At 34.7% G+C, this 20,023-nt stretch overlaps 2 protein-coding genes across 6 annotated transcripts; one reads left to right on the top strand and one right to left on the bottom strand.

The window, feature by feature from the left end:
• Positions 1 to 285: 285 nt before the first annotated feature.
• LOC123005406 (myb-like protein X) lies at positions 286 to 3,671 on the bottom strand. Its single transcript, XM_044399136.1, has 4 exons — positions 3,524 to 3,671; positions 936 to 3,433; positions 739 to 883; positions 286 to 691 (listed from the first exon to the last, which is right to left on the bottom strand). The coding sequence occupies exons 1-4, from the start codon at positions 3,576 to 3,578 to the stop codon at positions 393 to 395; spliced, it is 2,997 nt and encodes a 998-aa protein (XP_044255071.1). The 5' UTR covers positions 3,579 to 3,671; the 3' UTR covers positions 286 to 392.
• Positions 3,672 to 6,858: 3,187 nt separating this feature from the next.
• Positions 6,859 to 19,939, top strand: LOC123006036 (homeodomain-interacting protein kinase 2). Of its 5 annotated transcripts, XM_044400190.1 has the most exons (13): positions 6,861 to 7,515; positions 10,142 to 10,417; positions 10,539 to 10,683; positions 11,925 to 12,118; positions 12,175 to 12,405; positions 12,464 to 13,054; positions 13,174 to 13,467; positions 13,521 to 14,231; positions 14,280 to 14,507; positions 14,614 to 14,979; positions 15,034 to 15,143; positions 15,404 to 15,586; positions 15,677 to 19,939. In XM_044400190.1, exons 2-13 carry the CDS (start codon positions 10,145 to 10,147, stop codon positions 15,864 to 15,866), a joined length of 3,516 nt encoding a protein of 1,171 aa, XP_044256125.1. In that variant the 5' UTR covers positions 6,861 to 7,515; positions 10,142 to 10,144; the 3' UTR covers positions 15,867 to 19,939. The 5 variants fall into 5 exon arrangements, with proteins under 5 accessions (XP_044256123.1, XP_044256125.1, XP_044256121.1 ...); XM_044400188.1 differs by having other exon boundaries at positions 6,859 to 7,515; positions 14,623 to 15,143; XM_044400186.1 differs by having other exon boundaries at positions 6,862 to 7,515; positions 14,614 to 15,143.
• Positions 19,940 to 20,023: the final 84 nt, after the last annotated feature.

The raw sequence follows: 20,023 nt of genomic DNA on the forward strand, positions 1-20,023 counted from the left end.
CATGTCGGGGGTGACATGACTCGCTTATCGACCCATCATCATCGCAATAATTTGAGTTTTGGATAAAAAATAAAACAGATGTTTTTGGGATATTATGATATTTGTTACATCTGGATCATCATTTCAGGCAGGTGATAATTATGAAACTGTATGGCACGAGTTGGGAGTATTATTAAATTAGACCGATGGGTTACAGAATTTCAGCTGTTCGTGCTCAACACTTTTAAAAGGTGTAATTTCATTGAATAATGGCAGATGTATCGGTTATTAAATGAGAATAGAAAGTAATTATAAAAATGTATTAATAAAAAAGAAGTTTTTATATACAATAAAGTGATTTAAGTAAATATTTGTCTACAAAGATAAAATTCTTTGGTTTGCATAACAATGAACTATGCCTCTTCATTGTTGGGTTTAAAGTTCAGTTTCTTTCCTCTCAACTTCTTAATAACAAAATAGACTACACCTGCGATTACCAAAAACGCCCCCACACACCCTCCTGTAATCTTAGCCGCCAAATTTGTCTTCGCACTTGTCATTTCCGAAAATTCGGTCATGATTCTGTGATCTAATCTCAATATATCCCAATTAGAGAAATAAATCTGGACGTCGTCATCTAGAGTGATTAAGTTTGTGTCAACATCAAATTTATTTTCGTGGATAAGTGTCTGGTGGATGTACATTTCGGTACCTAAAAATATCGATTTATATTTAGATCGGCAGCTGTGTGAAATTTACCTTTGACAATAACGAGTCGGAGAGAGTTTCCCATAACGAATTGTAGAGAATTGTTTTGAAATGATGAAGATTTCCATGTGATGTTGACGGTGTTTGGGGATGGAAAGGTGACAAGGGCACTTGAAGGGATGTACAAGCTCGAGTCCTGAAAGCACGATTTGAGAATAAATCTATAAATAAATCAGAAAGTTGCTTACGTTTGTGATGATTTTGATAATAACTTTCGTTTCTTGATCGTTGATTTTTAGCTTCAGCTGAGGTGCTTCTAAAGAATTGATCAAACTGTCGGCCTTTGAGGGCAATTGAGGTGATTTTGAGTAGGATTTAAAATCATCTAAATTTAAGTTTGTCGTAATTGCAGTTTTTATTGTACTTTCTTCTTCAAACTTATTCAAATTTCTGTATGTTTCTTCAACTTCTAATTGATTGAAGTGACTCAGTTTATCATCTTCTTCTACAATTTTTTTAGTTTCATCTTCATAGAAAATATCGTTATTTTGACCTTCTAACGTGTTTTTAGTGTCTTCATTAGCTAAAATTTTTTTCTCAAATTGTTTTTCTGTTGAGTCGAAAAAAGATCCGAAAAATCTTGAAATTCCTGATGTTACATAATTCAAGAAATCTTCCTTTACTTCATTTTCAGTCGTATTGGTGGAAGTGGAAACTGGGTTGAAGTCTTCATTTTTTGTTTCTTCAGTAGTTGTAGAAAGCATTTCTTTGGGAAAATTTGTTGTTGATAAAAATTCTACAGTTTCTTCACTTGAGTTATTGCTTATTTCTTCTTCTATGGTGTTGCTTACTACTTGTATTTCCGTCGTAGTTTTTTCTAAATTTGGACTTCCCTCAAGATTTTCATCCTTAGTTATTTCATCTTTATTTTTAAATTCTTTTTCTAAGTTTTCTTTACAATCTTCTGTCAAAATATGGGTTTCTTCCTTTTCCTTAATTACAAGCAGATCTTTAGTTTTATCTGTCGCTAAAATTTGTTTTTCGTTAGAAATGGTTACTATTTCAGTGGCAAGGATTTTTTCATTTTGTGTGGTAGTGTCAAAGATTTTTCGTTCTTCAAAATCGGTAGTTGCAAATTGTGTTGTTGTTTTTTCATAACTTAAAACGTAATTTTCTTCATATTTATTCAATGTCGTTGTAATGTCATCAATAATTTCTTCTAATTCTTTTTCATAAAGAAGTGTAGTTGCCAAATTCCTCTTTTCATTTTGCACAATTTGAATTTGTTTTTCTGGTAAAATTTCAACGGTTCTGTTAATGTTAAAATCCCTGAAATTTTTTGTAAAAATTGTTGTGGTAAATTCTGTCATAGCTGTTGATACTTCAGTTTCTTCAAGGTTCTTTAAAACTGACGTAATATTTTCTACGACTTCTGTAGTAATTTCAGTGGACATACCTTCTTCATTTCTTCTATTAATGTCAAAAATTTTTTCTCTACCGTTTTCATAAACTGTTGTAGAAAATTCTGTTGATAATGTCCATGCTTCATTTTGTTCAAATTTCTTTAAAACCGATGTAATATTTTCAGTTTTTGTGTTTAGAAAATTGTCAATCGCTCTTTCTTCGTTTTCCATATTAATAGTATAAAAATCTTCATTTTTTTCAAATTGTGTTGTAGTTTCTTGATACGTTGACGCATTATTTTCTTCAAATTTATTTACAGTAGTTGTAATGCTATTTTCTAAATTCTCTGTTACTGTGTTAAAAAAATCATCAGTTGTGCTGTATGTGGCAGTTGCAGAATTTTCTTCTTTTTGTGTCATTTCATTATGTTTTTCTGTAAAAATGTCTTCCCATAAACGTGTGGAAAATTCTGTAGTTGTTTCTTTATATCCGTCGAATTTGGTCCAAACAGTAGTTTGTTTCAAAGCTTCATTGTTTTGTGATGTGAAACTTTCATCAGTTGTAAAAGTTGAAGATGTTGAAACTGCCTTGTCTTCTTTTTCTTCTGTGAAATTTGTTATACTTTCTGTAGTAATTTTTTGGGTCACAATTTCGGTTTTGTCATGTTCTTTAGTCGTCGACTTTTCTTCACTTTCTTCATAGTCTCTCAAAATATTCCTAATGTCTTCAAACTCCCCCTCAACATCCTCCTCTTCATTATGTTCATTTAGCAATTCTTCATCAACAACCAAAAACGTCGACAAATTCTCAATTTCTTCACTCCCTGAAATCTCTCCACTAAAAGATTTATTACTTTTCGAAGAAACTCTCTCATCATACACTGAATTAATTCTTTCATTTCTAACCGTCGAAATTAAACTCAAATCACCTGAAACCCAATCTTGAAATTTTTCAGTGATCTCTGAATTTAATGGAGTGTCAGTGATTAGTTTTTCTGTAGTGGTCTGATCGGGCAAAGTGCCAGATGTGTCGTTAAAAACATCCATCAAACCGAGCGGTTCCAGACCATCTGTCGGAACTTTTGTCCTAACTTCGGACAATAAAGAGTCTTGTTGTTGATTTTCGATGATTGTTCCAATGTGTTTATTTACACTGGATATTACTTTGGTGGTCTCTTCGACTTTCTCAAAGCCATTGTTTAACATATCTGTAGGCAACACTTCAAGTGACGTTAACTGGACATTCCCGCTCAATTTTTTCGCACGCACGTGTGTAAAATTAACCGAATTTGGCTCATCCTCCATTGAGTAATAATAATCTTCAGTCGGTTCGCAAAAAACCGCTAAAACACGAAAAATATTTTAAATTTTTGCAATTAAGTGCTATTGCCAATATTACTAATTACAAAGTAATAGTAAATGAATTTACTTACAATTCGGGGCCCAAATGTGAAGTAAAAATAAGAAAAGTATTTTTAACACTGCCATAGCACTTGCTTCACTTCGACTAGATGAACGTCTGGACCGATCACAAGAGCACCCCTGTCTGGAGACTATCCGTTACGTCTTGAGTTTTTACTGTCATCGATGGCTTTAGGGCGGTCTCCAGCCATTTAGACACAATGCGAGGCACCGATTCGCAGAATATTTTACGACTTCTGGTGCCGGTCTCAGGCTTGGACAATTAAATTGCAATTGACGAACATATTTTAGAATTTTAGTGTAGAATTTTCTTGTTGATTATTCAATATAGGTATAATAATTTTTCTGTGACTAATTTAAGATCACATTCATGTTATCTGAATATTTTCTTCTCATCTCGGAGTATTTTTACCCTTCCCTTATCAGATTTCTCTAATCCCAAAATGTACAAGGCGCCACAACTTTGGCAAATACTTTGCTAATTAGTCTCGTTTAGACTTACTCTCTACTTGACCACCTATGTGTCTCTCTATCATCGACGATTTCATCAATTTCCTAACGGTAAGTATCAATTTTTATTTATTTTTCAACCCCAAATATCATTTCGATTTGATTTCTATTTCCTGTTGTGGCCACGTGCCCTTTCCGCATATCAATTTCCACTCTAATTAGTGGTTTGAATACAACAATAATCAAGCGTAGGGCACGCGATCGGCTTTTCAAAATCGACATAAACTACCGTAATTAAGATCCGGAAGGGTTGCTTTTCAATATATCGACTATTATGTCGTTTAATTAGTGCAGATTTGTCAGCTGCGGGATTGTAGGATACTTAAAAACAGACATTTTTCACTGACACGTGATTGACGTGACGTAAAACAAGCCTTTATGGAGGTTTGAATCTTATCTGAAGAGTGGATGCCACCCTGCGGGGACACAACACCGGTTTTGTTTACGACGGAACAATATTAAACATAAAAACTAAGATTCACATAAGTGGTTTCCGGTGAAACTACAGCTGAAATCGAAAAATTTTAAACTATACGCATGTAAAATATTTCGGGAAGTCGAATGATGTTAAAAAATCCGAATGCTACGAGTACTTTGATCGTATATTAAAAAAACAAGTTTCATAAGACCAATCTTGAAGCACGAATTTAAGTTTAAAAAACGAGTGGCGTAGCCAAGAGCTATTTTAATAAATGAGTGCTTCAAAGTCTTATATGATACGAGTTTTTTATACTATTTTTTGTGATTTAATCTTTTAATCCGTTTTAAACAAAAATTTGCATTTAAATGGATTTAGGGATTGTTGTGACGTTTATATACATATGTCTTAATATTAAAAGACAAAATTTGATCCAGTCGCCTTTTGAATTCTAATAAAACATCGCACATGATGACCTCGCGTCCACAATTGTGAACACGCAATTTTGGACATCAAATTTATGTCAGTTCAAAAAATGTCAATGTAAGCCACGTATGATTGTCATTATGATTGATGTTTGAAACTAAAATTTGAAAGTTTTAGTTGAAATTTTTTAACGTCAATTTCTGAAACAATAATGTCAGCAGTAGGTATATGTTTTTATATGTATAAATTCAATAAATTACTTTGATTTGTTGTCATTTTTTCTCTAGTTGTCAGGATAAAAATTACAAAAACCGAAAGACCTATTTTTACTCAAAAATATTTGTGATGTACAGCTACGGAATTAAAATTTCGGGCAGTATTTTTCTGTCACTTCAAAAATTTCACTGTTAACTACCTTTTTCTGTCATCATGACATTTGACAATTAAACTTGTCTGTCAGTGACGCTATTTTTTAAGTCAAAATGACATAAACATGACAAGTGTAAAAAATGAGGTTATTAATGTGTAAAGGTTGTTTTAGAGTTTACATTATGAAAATGACAATACTGCCCGAAATTTTAATTGCGCAACTGTACGATGAAATTGTTAGGAAATAGTATATTAAAGAACAAGTTTTATGATTTGATTTGGCGCACGAATCCCAAGTTAGAAAACGAGCCGTAGGCGCCCACCTGTTTTTTTGAGTCATTTCTGCCGTCTGTCATTAAAAATCAAATTTACAAATTATTAGTTATTAGTGTTACAACATAATAATAAATAAAATATGAGAAACAAAATTTAGTTTGCACTCCGCCCGAAATTCGCGAAATTGCCGAAGCAACAACGTAAAATTTGTTACCTGACAAGTCAGAAGCGGCATCCAAAAACTAAATAACCCTAAATTCATTAAAGTACAGTGTGCTTTTAGCTATAAACGATTCCTACTGGAGACGTTAATAAGCGTATTATAAACGCAAATTAGAAAAATTTATTTGTTTTCTTGAAATATGTTTCTTTTTATATTCATTAAAAACGTTTAACATTTGAATTTGTTTTTTTTAATAGATTAGATTATCTAACTACAATAGAAATTGATATCTGCTAAAATAATGTTTTTCAGTCTTTTACAAAACGACTCAATGTAACTATAATATAGTTTTCTAAATGGAGTCATTTTCTAAAGGGAGAATATTCAACAACATTTTACAATAAGACGAAAACTTGTTAGGCTTTTTATAATACCTATAGTGTGAATCAGTAAGGATGTCTAGAATTCTAGATTTTTCATTATAAATAAAACTGCAATAATTCTAACAATCGAAGACGTAGACAAAATGAAATATCTAACAGTCAAAGGTTTATAAGTTATTTAAGAAATGGTCACAATATTTTTGTTGAATCATTCTGTACTTAATCTTGGTTAAATATTACTGTTATACGGTTACATATTACTGTTTTGTTTTAAATGTTTGAATAAATGTTTTAAGGCAAAATCTGGAAGTGACAGATATTTTTTTAACAAATCGGGTACCCGGAGCGCTCAATAAATTAAAGAATACTAAATAGATAGAAATCAATTTTATTTAATAAAATAACAAGAAAAAATATTATAATAAAGTAAATAAATTGGTTTAATATTTGTACTTGATTTTAGTAATATTTGCAGTTTAATCAAACTTATTATTTCAGCTATTTGAACATTATTGGACCCTTGTTAAAAAAGATAAGACAATTATTCATTTTGCTCGTTTTCATGGCGAATATTGAGCAATCTTGTACTGTGTAATGTTTTGAAGATAAGGAGTTATATTTTCGATTTTACACACAGGGAATTCCTCTTTATGAGTCATCATGACGTCAGTGTAGACAACCCCGATGACGCGGTGTAAGGTGGGTTATCCACCGAGCAGGCGTATTCCATTCGTCACGTCGCTCTAAAATTACAATTTTCTGGAGCTGCAGCTCCGCGCTGACACAATTTTTACTCGTCTTCGCGTTACTGTGAATTGTGAAAGTGCATTTTTCGTCCCGTAACTACGCACTTAATAAAAAACCACCGAATTTCGAACTGAAAGTTTGCTTCTTTCGTATCCTAATTTGGTTAAAATTTGATCAAAGTGACAGGGGCGGGACGGCACTTGTTGCTCGATTGTTTTTGGTGTTGCAACAGTTGCAGATCGGTTGCAAAATTCTTCAAAGGCGAGTTGGCTTTCGCTGTGAGTTAATTTCGTTCAAATTCGTGGAACTGTACGTAGAAATACGCAAAAAATGACCGCCAACCCATTTAACCATTCGATTTTCGTCCCCAATTTGTGTTGAGTCAGCGCCTCTGGCGGACGATGTGCTAACTAGAACGAATACGTAGATTCTTGAAAGTGGACGTGTGTGGCACAGCATGAAGAAAAACGCGAAATATGGTGTAATAGTGCGGCCCAAGTGATCAAATTTGGTTTCTAATCGTGCAGAAGATGCCTGTGTTTGCGTGCGAGGGTGTGATATGTGCCGGGCGGTGGTGAGGACACGAAAAATCCGTTTGTAAACAAACTGAATCGAGGCGGCGATTCCAAGATGGCTGGGTTTTGAAGGACCTCTTTGTCCGTATGTCAGTATGAAAGTTGAGCTGTTTGCCCAAGAAAGGAGGATAGAGAGGTAAAAACCACCTCCACGGTTATATTTAATATGACGGCGGCGATAAGCGTCGCGACGCCGAGGCAATTACGCGCTTGCTGCCGCAGCCCCCATATGGAGAGACACGAAAACAATTGCGCGTTGCGTAAGCCACCGGGAATTGCTTGGCTCAGATTGAATTTGAGTTCGATATAATGGGAGGCCCCCGATGAAACATGACTCGGTTTTCTTATTACGTTATTTTTAGCTAGACTTGTTGCTGCATTCCTCGTGGGAAATATCAGAAAAGTTCATTTTTTTCCAAACATGTGTTGTAAGATGCAGCGGAATTGCCAAGTTGAATAACGAGTCTGTTTACTCGAGAAATAATTGACATAGAAACGTTATTTTTGACGAGGCGAAGAAATTGCCAATAAATTTGTGGCAGAGTCGACTCTATTTACGAAAACGTGGCCCCGAATCGTTACAGAATGTGATAATATAATGAGCTTTTAACACGTGTTAACTGCGTATTTTTTTACCTAATAACACATTTACTATCAACAACAGATAACAAAATATTTAGGTATTTCATTATGCGGACATAAGACTCGAAAAACAAAATTGTTTTCATTTGCATTTATCGGCGACGCGGCAATTGCAATTCAAATTTGGTTGCAAATTATTTTTCTTGCTCCGGACGTCTTGCATTTATTCCAATTTGTTACACTTGAAACTTAATTAAAAGATAAAAAAGCAATAGCGAGTCTGAAACGTAATTAATTAACTTTGAGTGTAACGTGACGCTACCTCAAATGAAACCACTTTCTTATTGCAACCTCCAAATTATTGTATGTTTTTCGTCGTTTATATACATACCTATCATCACAAAATAGTAAAAATGGGCTCAAGCGGGATTATACAACGAGTTTAAAAGCCGAACTCGATGTGTTTCGTTGATTTTGTTATGTAAAAATTTATTTGAATTAAACATTTTATTTCTTAAATTCTTGGTAAAGTTAGCTCTGTAATAACTGTCAAGAATACTTGTTTTCACCGCCAACCGTCGTATCACATTTGACAGACAGTACATATTAATATGTACTGGAAGTTTTTTACTGTCCGTAAAGTTTTTGCAGGGAAACGGATCGACGTGTCAGTGACGATGACAACATTTTGCCATAAACCGTTAGATATTCAAATCTGATGATTAATGAGTTTGTTGTGTCGTGTAAAATCCCACTAAAGAATTACTTTTGCAAACTACGCCACTGTACAACTGTAGCAACTGTGAAAAGATTTGGGATTTGTTCAGGGACGTGCATAATTTATTTATTGTGGGCACGTTTTCAATTAACTTTTCGAAATAAATCGATATTGTTGATAATAGAATTGAATAATTGATACATGCCACTCATGTTGAAATTTCTTCGTCCTATATCTTGGTCAGAATAAATACGAAATAATGAAATGAACTATTTGGAAAATATCAACTTTCCCAAACGACATAAAGCGCAAGATTGAATTTGTTGATTGAATAACAAACATTACAGCGCCGTCAATAACATTTTTACGACAAATTGTGTCTATACGGGTTGATTAGTATTGTTTTATAGTCGTTTTCCGATAATAGAGTGATAATAAAATCAATAAGTATTGTTATGTTGTTGTCGAGATGTTTATAACTTGAATGCATGAAGATAAGATTTTTTGGAGCAATTCCTCTTATTTGCTTCGTGTAGTATTTTAAATTTATATTAGAAATCTGTTCCAATTAGACGCACGACACTGAAAATGAAGAAAGCGTGAACTAATGCGTAATTGTAAAATTATCTTCGCAGATGCTATCGATTCAAAATGCGTCACATGGATTATTATAAAGATTAAGAAAAAGTAAACAGAATTTTTTATTATGCCAAATATAAGTTTGGAACGGATTTTATGGCCGAAAACACATGTCGGCAATTCAATTGGCAACTTTGCTTTTTGCTAAAATATTTATTTATTTCGTGACGCGTTTCAACTGCGACCGTAAAAGGACGTGCCATTGTCAAAACACCTGACTCATGTTCAAAAAAAAAGAACCATTTAATGTACTAATTTAAAATTAATAACAAAAGTGTACACAACGTGACGGAATGTTTGTCCCAAAAGTATAATTTTGGGGTGGGGAAACAGCTTCTGACTTATCATTTTGCCTAGGTATTTAAACGGCCATGAAAAACTGTCATACTTGTCAAATTAAGATAAGTCGACCAAGTTTTCGCGGCCGACTAGTATAAAATTATAACCTTGTTTGGTCATCTGTATAATTTAGAGAAAACTAAAAACATGCGTCACAAAGGTAAATGATAGGTTTGTAACAAATTGTAAAAAATCCATGTTTTGCTGGCAGATTCAAAATAAATTTTTAACTGTTTTGATTTTGCGCTTGAAATAACTCGTTGGCAAATACGATGTTTGGATAGACTGGCGCAAGAAGAAACGAGAGAAATAGTTTCCGAAATGTGGCTATTTTCAATTTAAAACAATTTTTTATTGTTAAATGTAGGAATTCGAAGAAAAAATTAAGTATTTTAAATGTCAATTTGAAGCAAAGCAAATTTTACAATTTACTATTGCTGTAGCTTCAAGTACTAGATCGTAATCGATTTTTTTTTATTTTTAGGGAATGCATGACATGTTCAGCAGCAGCAGCAGCGGGGCGGTGCAAACAAAAAAACGTAAATCAGAGCACTACAGCAACGTCGACAATACCATCAACAGCAACAGTACTAACAGCAATCCAACAGCCGATCCATCTTTCGTGCCCCAAGAGTCAGTGTATGCAGTGACTAATTTTAGTCAAACTGACTTAAACAATGCAAGTCCGAGTAGTCAGCAACCGTTTGTACGCGCATCGACTATCAAACTTATAGATACGTACCAGCGCTGCGGCCAAAAGGTGAGAGGCTGCCAATTATGCCAAAACAAATTATTGTTTTTGTATGAGAGAAAATAAAACGTCAAAAATGTGTCACATGATTTTTTAATTGATTGATTTTGTTTCCGAAATGCTATTGCAGCGTAAAGCCTGGTCGCAGGAAGGTAATGGTGATAGCGGCGAGGCTATTTCCAATACAGATTGCAGCAGCTCAGCAACCACGACGGCCCACAGCAAGGTTACAGCGGCTCCGGGGGCGAACCCCCAGCCGCAAGGTAAGAAAAAATGTAATGAAACCCTTTTTTTTTAATTCATACCAAAATGAGATCTCGCCACAGTAATTGAGGTCACACTACGTTCAACATTCAATGATGGATGAAGTAATGAACTAGGAGCTGAAATGTGCTGTGGTGCAGAGAAATTTGACAGATGCTTGATTTGAACATCTACAATCAACACTGTTTTTTAACTTTTTTTTTACTTTGAAGTAGTTTTCGGTTCGATTTTAGTAGTTCAGTCAATCATTTTTAACTAGATTAATAAAAAACAATATTGCATGCTTCAAATTTAAAAAAATTAAAAATGTCAAGGCTCTATTTGCATAATTTGACATTAAGTGTCAAATTTTAGGTTATAGTTAACCTTAAATACTAATTATAATCACGGTCACAGATTTGTCAAATTAAATAAAAAAAAAACTATTATTTGAGGACGTAGTTTTTCAGTACTTGAAAGGTTTAGAAGCCAATCAGTGTAAGTCAAATCATGTTAAAAATGAGGTAGTTAAACATTAAAAAATTGTATAAAAAAAAACTTGCAAAAGTGAAAAACAAAATCGTTGTTGAAAGAGAATTGATAATGCCTTAAAGTAGTGTCTTACGTGCATTCCCAAATGCAAGATACAGTTTCATTTGAACCACATAAATCATTTTGAGAAAAATTGTGACTTTGACTGATTGGCTTCTGAGCCTTCCAAATGTTATTCAAGTATGTAAATATTTTTGACAAATTTTAAAATTATATTAGGATATAGAAAATCGAAAACAACATAAGGATGTATTATTTAACGACTAATGATATCTTAGTTGCACTTTAAGCCTTTAATAGTAGGTACATTTAATCAGCGAGGGGCATTAAATATCATTGAGATATTTTCAAGTCATTCTTTGAATAAAACAAAGGAATACCTTACATAACATTACTATTTGATTACATACAATTCTAATCTTACCAAAAATAACCAAAACAAACATTTTCATGACTAACCTTTTGTGTTTTTAAAAATCTGGTAACGAGATATCGTTTTGTGTTTAAATAAATCGATTTTATTACCACTAAGTAGGCGCTCAATTAAAAGCGTTTATACCGATTTTTTTCTTAATGAATCACAGTCTGAAATTTAGCGTTCCTTGTATCGTTAAAGTGTTGCAAAGATAGGTCTCTATTTATGTAAATGTGGCAAAATTCTCCGTATGTAAAATTAAAATTCTGTTTAAAATAGCAGGTTACATGACTGTATTTGAATCAGGTTCTGGCAGTGGAGCGGATGGAGATTATCAACTTGTACAACATGAGGTGCTCTATTCGATGGCAAATCAGTATGAAGTTCTTGAGTTTCTTGGACGGGGAACTTTTGGACAAGTTGTTAAGTGTTGGAAAAAGGGCACCAATGAAATTGTCGCGATTAAAATACTCAAAAATCATCCTTCGTACGCCAGACAGGTAATACTTTTCATTCTTTTAATTTTTGAAATATAGAAAATTCCTCTCTTCTTTAGGGTCAAATCGAAGTCAGCATTTTGTCGCGTTTGAGTCAAGAAAATGCAGACGAATTTAATTTCGTCCGCGCTTACGAGTGCTTCCAACACAAGAACCATACTTGTCTCGTGTTCGAAATGCTCGAACAGAACCTCTACGATTTTCTCAAGCAGAATAAATTCAGCCCCCTGCCACTGAAATACATCCGGCCTATCTTACAACAGGTGCTGACCGCATTGCTAAAATTAAAGGTAACTATCTTTTCGATTAGTAAATAAGTGTCGTTAACAATCGTTTAAAACTTTTTAGCAACTCGGCTTGATCCACGCCGATCTCAAGCCGGAGAACATCATGTTGGTGGATCCGGTCCGTCAACCATACCGCGTCAAGGTCATCGATTTTGGCAGCGCAAGTCACGTGAGCAAAGCTGTGTGCAACACTTATTTGCAATCACGTTATTATCGTGCCCCCGAAATTATTCTCGGTTTGCCGTTTTGCGAAGCTATCGATATGTGGTCGCTCGGTTGCGTCGTCGCCGAATTGTTTCTAGGATGGCCGCTGTATCCAGGATCGTCTGAGTACGATCAAATAAGGTACATAAGTCAAACGCAGGGATTACCGACCGAACATATGTTGAACAATGCGTCGAAAACGACGAAATTTTTCTATCGCGACATGGATAGTACGTATCCATTTTGGAGATTGAAGACCCCGGAAGAACACGAAGCTGAAACGGGGATCAAGTCGAAAGAGGCGAGAAAGTATATTTTTAATTGTTTGGACGATATAGGACAAGTTAATGTGCCCACGGATCTGGAAGGGGGGCAATTGTTGGCCGAGAAGGTGGACAGGAAGGAGTTTATCGATCTGCTGAAGAGGATGTTAACGATGGACCAGGTAGCAATATTCATTTGGTTCATATAAAGAGTATACTTGACAAAGAACTTGATTAAATTTTAGAAAAAAATGATAGTCTTTCTGTAGACATGTAAAATAATTATGTTTTTTTTGTGTTTCAGGAGCGACGAACGACTCCTGGCGAAGCTTTAAATCATCCTTTCGTCCGATTGGCTCATTTGGTTGATTATGCGCATTGTAATAATGTCAAGGCTAGTGTTCAAATGATGGAAGTTTGTCGTCGTAACGATTACAATAGCACGGCTTCCGGGTCGCATCATCAACCAACACAACAAGCGACATCTCTCGTCAATTTCGTGCCGGGTTCAAACGGCAACGTCACATTCACAATAAACAACCAATTGACCAATCAAGTACAGAGACTAGTCCGAGATAGGTCCGGTTACGATAATCTTGTAAGTTACTTGTTAATCTCATCACTTTTCAATTCTTAGTTAATAATTTTTAGTACCAAATATATAACGGCCGTACCGTTGGTCGTCAATACACCACTGGCAGCCGGGCCGATCCTTTCCAACACCAACTCGTATCAAGCATTTTATGTCCCGGCTACCAAGGCATGGGCGGTTCGCCCGCCAAACACGTGGCGGTGGTCCAACAGCCACCTTTACAAATCCAACAGCCGATTTTCAGTCAACCAGGGCAACAACAGTACGTCCCAGTGAGCGTCGTCGAGCCCACTGGAAGACAAATGCTGCTAACCAATGCGGTGCAGACGTCATGGCCAACAAATCGGCAACAAATGGCTATCGTCCCATCATGGCAACAAATACCACAACATGCCGCTATACAACAACCGCTTTTATCTGAGGCTGAATGGGGAAGGCCGCTTTTGGTCGATTCGTCGGCCATTTTGCAAGAACAACGGCCTGTTTTACCGGTAGATGTTGCGACGGAAGTTTACAATTCGGCCATTGTCGATCATACGGGAAGCACGTGGGGTACGAGTAAAAGGAGTTCGAAGAATCATCATATGCAACAGTCGAATTCGCATCATAGTCATCATCATTTAATGGTGCCAACGCATCATAGGTCGCAACATGAAAAGAAAGAACAGACGCAGTTGAGTCCGGTGAAGAAGAGAGTGAAGGAAAGTACACCGCCTTCAGAACAGATCAATTATAATCGAAGGAATCATAGTCCGAACTCGTGGCAACAAGTAAGTGGGATAGTTATGTTTTGTTTAGGATTATTTGATTGATTGCAGGTAAATTCTCACGATCATCATTTGCAAACGCATGGGAGACAACATACGATCACTATAAACGATACACCGTCACCGGCCGTTTCCGTTATCACTATAAGTGATAGTGAAGATGAAGGAACGTCGGGGAAAAAATCGAATCGGGTCAATAGTAACGTCAGCAATAGGAAAAATGTCATCAGTTGTGTTTCGGTACCAGATAGTGATAATGAAGATCGAAGTTCGTCAAAGGTAGGTCATGTCCAATATAGTCGATTTCAGCTCAATACGGAGTAGTTATTGACATTGAGCTGAAATTTTTTGTGTTTTATATTTTTTTCTTTTCTCCTAATGTTAGCATCGTCAGTCCCAGACTTACCAACAGCAATTGATCAAAAACGAGCCAACTCCGACCACGAATTACGCCTCTGTCTCGCAGAAAAAACGTCTTTTAGCAAAAGCCCAATCCGAGTGTATGCTCAACGTGCCTACCAAGCAAGAGCCGGGAATTGAATATCACCGATCGAACGATTACAACATGTCGCAGCAATCACATTGCAGTTCGGCGTGTAAAGAACCGATTCAAGGTTATTACGGTAACGGTTCAAGTCAAGACCATCAGGTGGTGTACACGTCGAGTGATAAGAGAGTGTCGTGGGCGCCTCCTGTCGCACATAATCCGAGTTCGCACGGAGGACACAGGAGACATTCGGCGGTGCCTGTTGTGAGTTTGAGGGAGTATAATATACCTACTCAGACTCATAAAGAGTATATTCAGCCGCCTGCGGCGCACACGACGAGAGATAATCTGGCCGTAGCAAGGGAACAACATCTGTTGGCGCCGGGGAAGAGTTGGGGACCGCCACAAGCGATACATCAGAGTTATAGGTGGGTGTGAAGGGAAAGTAGAAGGGTAAAGGGGTCGAGTAGGGGTTATTTTTGACAAAAGTGGACGCAAAATCTGGATTTATTTGCTTTTGGATTCCAAACGTAAACGCTTATAAATTTGATATCTTCGGTTTTTACATAAAAATAAGTGACCAATTTGTTACCGTTTTTTTTATAAGAAAAGTTGATAATAAGACATTGGAAATTTCCAGATTTTGTTGTTGTAACAGCATGATATTGATGCATGGGTGTGGTTGTAGACACAGCAATGCTCACCTATCGCCCCAGCCACTCGCTGGTGCTCCCCGATTATCACCGCAACATCCACTGGCCGCAGCTGGTCAGCCTCTTTACCATCAGACCGAATTGTATCGTAGGCCTGTCTATGTAACTACAGCACAACCGGCTTATCTCTCAGCCACCCATCAAGTGGCACCAACAGGGTGAGTACTCTAAAGAACTAGTTAATTTTTGGTAGAATTGTTAGGGATTTTTTTTTTATTTTCAATGTCTGAACATTTTTTTTTTTATAGTCGCGCCCTGCCGCCTCCTCCAGCTCATCATTCAAGCGCTCGTCCAGTTCTAGCAAGCCACACCAGTCATCCATTGCCAGCTCATCTACAATTTCCGTCGCAAGTTGCGGCCGCTTCATACGGATTCGCTCCCTTAAGTCCCGCTAAAAGTCATCAATACCAACCAGCAAGCTTGTGGTTTGCCGAATAAGCCTCAAAGCGTAAATTTGTCATTAGTTTTAAACGTTATCGGTTTGAGGTAATATTGCATAGTTTCTAATTTGTCATTTTTTAGTGTTTTTGGTAGGTTGTAGCGGTTTTAATATGCAATGTTATCTTTTTGTTTTAAGTGTTTTTGTGCAATTTTTATTCTCAATTATTCAGGTATATTAACGCTAAGTTGTAATCAATTTCGTAGAGGTTACACGTTATAGGTTTTTCACTCATTTTTTTTAATTTCTAGTATTATAAAAGGTATACTTTTTTCTTCGTTTTAAGGGCATACACTAGCTTTAATTTATTATTTTTTATTCAATGCGTGAAGTGATTAATACAATATGTATATACTAGCAAAAAAATCATTTGGATTTAAAAAAATAAAAAGAAAACAAGTAACTTATTAGAATAGTATTTTCATGCAGAGGTAATGTCCAATTTCTGTTAATTTATTGCATAAAATCATTCAAACTGCCTTCATATCAAAATGAATAGTTGAAGCATTTTGTCATGTTAGTCAATTAGTTATTTACTTTGTTATTAGTTTGTATATATTTGTTTGGACTTTGATTTAATTCCATGGAGCCGAAGCGGCGTTCGATCCGACCTAATGGAATTACTTAAAGGACATAGTTGTTACTAAGTTTATGTGCATTTTATTGTATATTTATTATAATTATTTTAATGCTTATTAAGGTTTTGTTTTCTGTCAGAATGTGGTAGATTCACATTTATTTGATACGCTTTGTTTTGCTACTTTAGGTGTGGGAAAGCTTCGTTAAGCTTGAAAATCGTGTCAAGTGATTTTCTTACACGTGACACAAATTCCAAAAATTCACTAAAAAATTTACTAGTCATTTGTGTTTTGAAGCGGGTTTTTGTGTGACGTTTAAGAATAATCAAAAATTCTATTGGTATGTTAATAAAAACAATTGATGTGCCTGTTAATATTATGTATGACCCTCTTGGACGTATACTCTATGTTTGACGTTTCAGAAAAAAACAAAAAAAATTAACAGTGTGCACTAGCTGTCTTAATGTTTTTTCAACAGGGATTGACGTCAATAGAGTTGCGGCATATATAGTTGTGATATTTAATAAATCATTTTAATTGTATATAACGTATAATTGCCTAAATGTAGAGTGGAAATTCGTAAAAAATACTTTTTTTTGGTTAGGGTAATAGTTTTTACGGGTTTCGGCATATTTTATTTAGACTAGAGTACGATACCTATAACTCTAGATGGTAGAGTATTAATGGTAGTTGTACAAATAAATAATATTTTTGGATTGTGTAGACTTAGATTTGGGTAATGTTCAATAATAATCAGGTGTTTTTTTTTTTGCGTAGATTTTTCTTCATGCATGTCGATGTTTTCAGTCTTTCAGTTCCTTGACATCGCCGCCTTTTTGTTATTTTTTGACAAGTGTGTACTGTGATGAAAAAAGTTTCTCGACTTGTGTAGGTATCACTCTTTCTATTCCACTTTCGTAGTTGGTTTTGAGACTTTATAATGCCTTATTCTCAGAACAATATTATAGTAACTCGCAGAATATTTTTAAAAATCTCAGACGAAATATAGTGGACAAATAAAAATTTGTTTGTTGTAAATAATTATTGATATTATGTGATACCGGCATGTTTAGCGATGATGTTCACTTTTTCTCTGAGTTTGTAATTGCTTCTCGTTTCTAATAATGCACAGGGTGAAATGTTTATACTAAAAAATGAAATAACACAGCGAATTAGTGTAGTCTCGTAGCAATTGCCAAATTTTTCCATTTGATGTATGATAATCATCGAATTTGCTTTCAGTTTATTTCAATTTTGTTTAAAGACTGGCCTATCTGTATAACTGTTAGTTTGCATATTTCTGCAGTATTATAATCTTTCAGCTTTAGTTGTACATAATATGCTTTTAATATGCAAGTAATGCATTTTTATCCTATGTAATTGGTACAAGTTTAGTTTTAATCCCTTTGACTATTTTGTATTCGCTCCTTTCTAAACATATAAAATCGGTCCCAGGTTGTTATGGACAGACGAAAAATCATTCGGTATTTTTAGTGCTAGATAACACTCAACTAGCAACTATTTGGAATAAACTCTGTCGGCAATTTGGAACCAATAATACCTGTATGTTATCGTAAATTATGCCACAATGATGCGATTTAATGTATTGTGAATCGTTCTGTGTAATATCAAAATGCAAAAAAGCACAATAATTCAAATTACCTCAATTAAAACTAACAGATCTCTCTATAGAATTGATTAAAATACATTGAATTGTGTTATTACTCATATATCTGGCTTATAATTGGGTTGGTTTATTTTTTATATTAGTTACCACATATTTATGTATAGAAACGCTTAAACTGGTTGTAGTTTTTCTCATTCTGTTTTGCGATTAGATCAAATTTTATAATATCAAAATGTAATCACTTCCGATCTGATATGTAATAAACTATTTAAGATTTTTACTAATGATCTAAAGGCTGCACTACAGAATAGAATCAAAGAAAAATCGGTAAAGTGTCTCTCGGCGTTTCAAGTATCCCAAAATTCAAATTCGAAACGACCGTTTGACAATTTTCCGGTTTTTCTTTTGTAGATTTACTATATTATTAGTGTTACACAAGACTGGTGTAGTTTGATGTCAATATATAGCGAAATTAGAGGTGTACGCACCGAAATTTATATGGTGATAGGCTGTCGTAGTGAGTTAATCTTAATGTATATTGTTAATTAACTAACTAACGTAACCATTTGTATATGGAATGTCGGATTTTTTTGGTGTTTATTTTTTTATCGTAATGTCCCTTAGTAAATTTCAGCTATTTGCGCCGCATACAAATACAAAATGATGAATAGTACAAAAACATGTTGCATTGTTTAAATAATAGATGTATATTTATGACGTGTATATAGGTTGTATAAATTCTAGAAAAGTCAGGTAACGAAATATACGTTCTCAATAACTATATTTGGATTTGAATTCAAATATAGTTGTTGAGTGCGTATGTTACTTCATTTCCGTTTCATGTTTGGTACTAGTAAATCCTGTGATTTAAAATTTTTTTGACAGGTGGAAATGGCGGAAGTTTGTTGGGGGAATTACTCTTAATATAAGCATGGGTGATTTATATTTATTTAAGTACAAAAATGTATAAGATGGTTACAGTTTTACTAAAAAAAAACCTACTAAAATTTAACACTGCTGTTTTTTATCTCAAAAATAATTAGATTTCGGTGATGTAGTGTATGTCAGTCATAATACCTACTCTAGCTGTTTTTCAACTGTAATGTTGCACTTGATAATTCCTGTAATTCTTAGACAATCCCATAAGGAATTTATTTCAAAGTTATTTTTTCGAAACTTGTGAAATTTGTAAGCTTAAATGCAACTTTTAAACTATACTAACTAGATAAAATTTAGAAGAAATGTATATTAGGAAAATTGGTCCTACGAGAAAAAAATCTGTTGTATACTGCTAATGGAATAATTTAATAGTATAGTAACCGACATATCATTTGTATTTATTTCTCCGACTTGTCATTTATTTTCGAATTTTGGTTGATTTGAAACTGTGGTATTTGGAAACATTAGCAGGGTACATGACTTTTGTGATTATTTGTGACGTCCATATTTTCTGAATTCCCGTTTTTATTTTGTTTGGGGTGAATTCAGAACTATGTTACTAAATTCTTGACTGCACATACTGACTGCATTAAGTAACCTGCCACAACCATGTTAGTTGGACCAAAATATTTAAAAAATCACATTTTCATGTTCGTACAAGTTATCAATGTTCTTATAAAAAATAAAATAGATATTAATGTGACTTTGGCCTGAAACCGTTTGTAAACTTTATGTAACATAGGGATATCTGCATGTAACATAGATTTATAATTGTAAAGCTTGCATAGGATTTATTAAATATTTTAGTATGTTTTTCTCTATATTTGAACTAAATGTTGCCTTTTTGTCAGAAAAATGTACAACATCTATGCTGATGTAGCGGCACCACGAGAGGTGCTTTTGGCATTAATAAACAGTCTATCCAAGGCTTGGCGCGTTTTCAAACCCCTGATACCCTACGGTTTGTTACGCCACTGGCTTGAGTTAAAAGACAGAGGGCGCGGCTGAAAGG

The sequence above is a fragment of the Tribolium madens genome, unplaced genomic scaffold (assembly GCF_015345945.1).
Source record: "Tribolium madens isolate multiple individuals breed KSU strain unplaced genomic scaffold, Tmad_KSU_1.1 Scaffold_20;HRSCAF=117;Tcas5.2_LG4, whole genome shotgun sequence".
Taxonomy (NCBI): Eukaryota; Metazoa; Arthropoda; class Insecta; order Coleoptera; family Tenebrionidae; genus Tribolium; species Tribolium madens.